The sequence below is a fragment of the Limulus polyphemus genome, unplaced genomic scaffold (assembly GCF_000517525.1).
Source record: "Limulus polyphemus unplaced genomic scaffold, Limulus_polyphemus-2.1.2 Scaffold5270, whole genome shotgun sequence".
NCBI lineage: Eukaryota > Metazoa > Arthropoda > Merostomata > Xiphosura > Limulidae > Limulus > Limulus polyphemus.
Genome location: NW_013670880.1, coordinates 21,251 through 27,841, shown reverse-complemented (window position 1 = coordinate 27,841; position 6,591 = coordinate 21,251). Strand labels below are relative to the sequence as shown.

The window sequence follows — 6,591 nt, the reverse complement described above, 5'->3', positions numbered from 1 at the left end:
TACTTCCTGTAAACCATAGGGTCTGTCACATACCGTACTATCTGTAAAACATAGGGTCTGTCACATATTGTACTACCTGTAAACTGTAGGGTCTATCACATACCGTACTTCCTGTAAACCATAGGGTCTGTCACATACCGTACTATCTGTAAAACATAGGGTCTGTCACATATTGTACTACTTGTAAACTGTAGAGTTTATGACATACCGTACTACCTGTAAACCATAGGGTCTGTCACATACCGTACTATCTGTAAAACATAGGGTCTGTCACATATTGTACTACCTGTAAACTGTAGAGTTTATGACATACCGTACTACCTGTAAACCATAGGGTCTGTCACATACCGTACTATCTGTAAAACATAGGGTCTACGACATACCATACTACCTGTAAACCGTAGTCTATCACATACCGTACTACCTGTAAACCGTAGAGTCTATCACATACCGTACTACCTGTAAACCGTAGGGTCTTTGACATACCGTACTACCCGTAAACCATAGGGTCTGTCACATTTTGCTGCTTCAGCATGAGAATCATATTGGTTATGAGCACTGCATTGTACTGTGCAGGTCTGAAGTGCTGATGGTTCTTCAAAAAAAAGTACAGTCCAATAAAGAAGTCAGCTGTGAAATATGAAACTTCATAATCACTCTGTACATAATATTCATATAAGAAACATTATGATAAAATTGGTATTTAAAAAAGAGCAGTTAGTAAACAATTGAATATTGTTTTTAAAGTGCATGACCAGTCTGGTGAACTGATGAATGGACGATGGCCAGAGATGTTTTGAAATATAACTTTCTAAAACTCAAAACTTGGGTGTACATGATAATATCGGGTGTTGTTTGTTGTATTATGTGTCAGAACTAATTCTAGTCCACAATTGGACAGAATATTCCTGAAAATCCTGGTTTTGGTTGATATTTTTTTAACCATTAATAAAAAATGGGTTTTAAACCAGGTTGAATTAATATATCACCCTTTCTTATGTTATAAGTCATGTGGACTGATGTTTGTAATAATTAAAGAGTAGTCTTATTCTTGGAACACACCTCTTTTCATACTTGTTTTAAAATAGTGATAAACTCTGAAAGTTTAGAAAGGAATTTTAAAAAATGCATTTTTTAAAGGTTAAAATTACTGAGAACAATTTGGCCACTATACATGCATTATTTTCTTTGTGTTGCTTTAATAATGGATAGTACTAGGAAAGTAAAATTAACATCGATTTTATTAGGTACGAGGAGAGTGACTGTTTTCAACAAATGGGCTATGAAGACGAGTTTATAAGGTTCTGCCAAGGGATGCTTTCGGACGTAGAGAGAAGAATCCAGCGAGCAAGAAGAAGGTTAGCACTGGGACATCAAGAAGGAGGGGTTAGTTGTACAGTATTTATTCTGTAGTTACTTATATAAAAGCATTGGACTGTTTTGTAGTTTTCTGTGTATCCTAATGATTAATTTTATATTAAATATAATTCGTTTAGTGTTAATAACTTTAGCAAGACAAGAAAGACTTTGTTGTTTATTGTAAAGAATCTGTACTTTTGTATTCTTTGCTATAATTTAGTGACAATTTTCATAGAATCAACATATATATATTTTAAATCGTGGTTATTTTACCCACTGATTTGAATATGTTTGACAGTGTCTGTTTTAAATTTACAATTAAACTTTATATTTTTACTCGTTGTCCTACTTTTGCATTACTCTCAGTGACCCTGTTATCGTGATATGACAAACTAAATAATAATACAGTTGAATATTATATTCATGTCATTAATGAAGTGCACCTTTCTGAGCTTCGACAAAAGCAGAGTTGGATGACAAACCTAGACATCCTTACTTATATTGTGCTAAAAGTAAATTGACCAACAGCGTAATGAAGAAGATTGACCAGTGTTCTGTTGAAACATGTAGTATGTTCCCATAGTAAAACCAATTCATTATGTGTATAAATTGTTGTTTGTCATTGTAATATTAATCTAGTCAACAAGAGACGTCTTACCTATAACTGTATACATTAGTTTGTATGAATGCAATTTTTCTTCTTGCAGATAGCTGCTGTGCCATTATCAAAAAACAGTGAAGAGAAAATTCAGGTGTTAACTGACCGCGTCAATGAATTATTGATACAGGTAATGATATTTAAAGCCTAACTTTTGTCATTAAATACCGTAACGTATACTTTACTCTTAAAGCCTAACTATTGTCATTAAATACTGTAACACAGCATTTCCCAAAACTATGTTGCACAGAACAAAGGTGTTCTGTCCGAGTTTGATAGGTGCTCTATGAGAAAATCATGATTTTAAATGTTAATAAAATATTTAACACTTATTGTACAATCATAACTTATTATGAAATAATTTCTTATATATTAGAATTAGATAATATCGATTTCACATTGAAGAAGAATTATAGAAGATGCCATATCTATTCTACATAATATCTTTGTGGAGAGGTTTGTAACCTAAAATACATTATAAGCATAAAAATTTAATAATATGTAATTTGATTCAATAAATAATATACAAATCTAGAGGGCACTGGATGCACAACATACCCTCTACACCGATATTTCACGTGTTCAGTGTTCTGTAACCAAAAAAGTTTGGGAAATACTGCTGTAACATATACCTTACATGTAAAATCTAACCTTTTGTCATTAAATACTTTAGTGATTAAAACATATTCTAAAATACTTGGTTTAAAGTTAATATTTTTAAGGATTTTCTTCATGCAGTATGTAAATAGCTTTTTGCTTGAATCTGTCTATAGGTGGAAGAACTTGGATGTGAAGGCAAAGTAGAAGAAGCACAAGGAATAATGAAACTAGTAGATCAACTCAAGGAAGAGAGAGAAGCAATGAGGAAAGGTTCTGAACCAAGTCATTGGTTACAGGTTGGTTTGTATTTCAGGTAATCAGTGATAATTAAAAGTTTTTTGTTTTTTTTTGGAATTGGCAGATACTTCGTGTGTTTAAAAAGGCACGTATTCATGTTGTTGTTATAACATGTTATAATGCTCTTCTAGCCAACTATGACATTAAAGTAACATATTATACGTTGATTTCAGCTAACAGCAGAAATTGCTGCAGCCCAAGAAAAACAGATGGAAGTGTGCGAAGTTTGTGGGGCTTTTCTGATTGTTGGCGATGCTCAGCAGCGGGTGGACGATCACTTGATGGGTAAACAACACGTGGGATATGCTAGATTGAAGTCCGCTGTAGAAGAAATCTTGGTTAGAACACTTTACAATATGTTTTTATTTAAATCCTGTAATTCAAGAGATGTGTTCAGTCACGTTAGATTGTTGATGATATTAAAACTATTGACAGAAAGTGTAGAACGTAAATTTAGGTACAAATTGATAGATATTATAGAAACGTTTTTGTTTCTTGTAATGTTTTCCAAAGATGGGTTTTGTACATAAAGATCTTGTAAACTACAAATGTTTTTTTCTTCAGAATAACAAATGTTGCCTGATTGTTTCTAACATTTCTCTAGCTTTCAGTATTTAAACTTATTAAAGTTTGTATTTTTATGTATTATTAAGTTTGCTGGATATGTGTCAACTTTCATTACATAAGTAGCTGTTTTTAAAACTGGGCTCCATCCATGTTTCATAACCACTTTCCAAAGATATAATGTCTTCTTTATGTAACAAACACCACTTTTAAGGTTTTTAAATTTCTTATAAACTGTACATTAATAATTAGATCTAATGCCATGTTACAAAAGAAAGGTTATTAACGTAGCTACTATTTCTTGTTTACTCCTGTGTAACATTAATCTAAAGTAAGAAATGTGGTTAGTTATATTAGTACAGAAAACCAAATTTTTTGTTATTAAAGACAAATAATTTAAAGCAGAAGTTAGTGGCTTTTTAATAATCTTGAATTGTTTAATTAATGCTATTGTGTAAGGTATCCGTGCAGAAACCCAGTTATTCAACAAATTTATTTTTTCATAAACTTTATTAAGTGACTATCAAACAATAGTAGGAAACCTAATTCTTTATAGTTGTTCAGACATCTAACAAAGATTCACTGTTACAGTATGGGAACTTCAGGGAATGTACTATACTCAGCATAAGTGTCAGTTTGCATGAGGTTGTTATAGGTATACAATTAAAAGGAATATAATATAATAATGATTTATTAAATACAGAGACCAGCCCTAAAAAGACTGCTTGTATCAGTGTTGTTATATATATATTGCACAAATGCCATTTTAAATTATTGTTGGAAACTTTTTGTAGTGGGCAGAGCTATACTTGATGTTTGTGTTTGTCAATTTTAGTAAATATTTGGTGAAATCTGTTTACTTAAGTGTAGAATCCACTTACATTATTTACAATAAACAACTTATATCTAAGATATTAACATTGCAAATAACAGTTCAACATTAAACTTAAAAGCTGGAAAGTGCACATTTAAAAATATTAATTTCTGTGACATCCACATGAGAGTATTTTTTTATATAAAAAAGCTGTATAAGTTATATCTGTTGTTTTTTTTTAAGGGTGAGGGTAACATCAACCATTGTGTGCTGTTCTAGGTTGTTAGGCTATTAAAACATAATCAATTGGAATTGAATACTAGCTGACAGATTTCACTTTGTGTAAATTCACAATTAGTAAACTTGTTCCTGGAGCCTGAAAATAATGTATTATTGTGGTTTAGAAAATTAACTTGGAATTACAATTAAAATGTTAAATGCAGTTTTCTGACAATTTTTTTAAAACACTTAACTTTTTCATTTTTAATATTCTTAAACTGTAAGTACGTTTTATATCCTTTAGTTTAAAGAGTTAGAAGAAATTATTAGACAAAATTTACTTGAGTTTTGTAACTATATTAAAACTGAGCTGTAATCTTGTTTTCTGACTGGAACCTCTTTATGTAAGTTTACTTATCTTTTCACATTACACCCACTTAGAAGATGTTTGGACATAGTATTATTTTAGAGCTTGAGTCTGTTGTTTCTTAATCTACCACAGTTCCCAGAAATTCTTTTATCTTATGTACTATTTTGTTACAGATTGCTGGTATATCATTTGTGTCATTATTTTTGTAGCTCTGAGGTTTCTGAAACTGAAAAAAGCTGCTTTGTTAGATTTCAGTAGTGATTGTATCATGCCCTTTGGATTGCTAGAACAGTAACTAGACTTTTATTTTTGATTGTCTCTTATTTTACAGAAGAAAGTGTTATAGAAACTGCATATTCTAGATTTTAAGTATGCTATTATTCCTCCAAGGTACTGTTAGACCTACTGGTTCACATATCAACAACTATCATTGCTACAAAAACTTTTATTATTTTATCAGATTTTTTATGTCAGATATAATGCAGATTTTACATACCATAACACAAACTTTTAACTATTAAATCAATAGTTTTTCATGATTTTTTATGGTACAATTTCAGCACGAAAGGGAAAAAGAAAGAGAGGAACGAGAAAATCAGCGAGAAAAAGAAAGACAGGAACGTCGCAAAAAACAAGAAGAGGAGGAAAAACGTAGAGAAAAAGAAAGAGAGGAAAGAAGGAAAAAGCTGGAAGAAGAGGAAAAAAAACGCAAGGAAAAAGAACATGAGCGATACGTGCGCCATTCTCGAAGTCGAGATTGGGAAAGGAGAAGAAGTCGTGACAGAAGAAGTAGAAGTCGAGAACGCAGACATTCTCACAGCAGTAAGGAGAAAACAAAGCATAACAGAGACGACAAGGAAAGGTTTGTCATGTATGAAGTATATCACTATTATGTTGAACTAAAAAAAAGTGGAGCATTTGTTTTGTAATTTAAGATATTGTTTTTAAGATTACCATTTAATTAAGTATTTTTATTAATGGTTTGTTTGGGAATATAAGGAGTCAGAGTAGTTGACTGCTCTGAGTGCAAAGCGATTTTCATGTTAAGATTAAAAATACTTTTCTTTATCTGAAAATTTTCTAGTTTTATTTGTGTAACCTGTAAAACCCCCTAAATAAATATTAAACTTTTTTCAGTTAAACTTTATATTTTTATCTGTTTTTTTTCTTCCATAACTCCATGTAGACTCGGTCGATTTGACCAACCTGGTGACCTTTTTTTATTATACTGATGCACCTAAAAACACATTGGTATTTTTCTCGTTACCTTAACCAAGTATTGTTACATTATAGTGTCACTCTTATAGTTTATAGAAAATTCCAGACCTCGGAGAACAAGGTATATATGTGGGTAACTAAGTATTGTTACATTATAGCATCTCTCGCATAGTTTATAGAAAGTTCCAGGCATTATTGAACAAGATATATATGTAGGTGACCAAGTATTGTTACATTATAGCATCACTCGTGTAGTTTATAGAAAGTTCCAGACCTCAGTGAATAAGGTATATATATGTAGGAGACCAAATAGTGTTACATTATGGCATCTCTCGCATAGTTTATAGAAAGTTCCAGGCCTCATTGAACAAGATATGTATGTAGGTGATCAAGTATTTTGTATTATAGCATCTCTCGTGTAGTTTATAGAAAGTTCCAGGCCTCATTGAACAAGATATGTATGTAGGTGATCAAGTATTTTGTATTATAGCA

General features: G+C 31.4%; 1 protein-coding gene across 4 annotated transcripts in view; it reads left to right on the top strand.

Moving 5' to 3' along the window:
• The window catches only part of LOC106472350 (luc7-like protein 3), a 33,292-nt gene that overhangs the window by 12,198 nt on the left and 14,503 nt on the right, over positions 1 to 6,591 (top strand). For 3 of the 4 annotated variants that reach the window (XR_002613452.1, XM_022400945.1, XM_022400944.1), the window contains exons 3-7: positions 1,248 to 1,386; positions 2,067 to 2,147; positions 2,791 to 2,913; positions 3,088 to 3,252; positions 5,442 to 5,752. Coding sequence is in view for 3 of the 4 variants with exons in the window: in XM_022400945.1 (XP_022256653.1) it covers positions 1,248 to 1,386; positions 2,067 to 2,147; positions 2,791 to 2,913; positions 3,088 to 3,252; positions 5,442 to 5,752 (819 nt within the window). In the remaining variant the exon portion in view is untranslated. The remainder of the gene's footprint in view (positions 1 to 1,247; positions 1,387 to 2,066; positions 2,148 to 2,790; positions 2,914 to 3,087; positions 3,253 to 5,441; positions 5,753 to 6,591) is intronic. The other variant, XM_013932986.2, reaches the window with a different exon arrangement.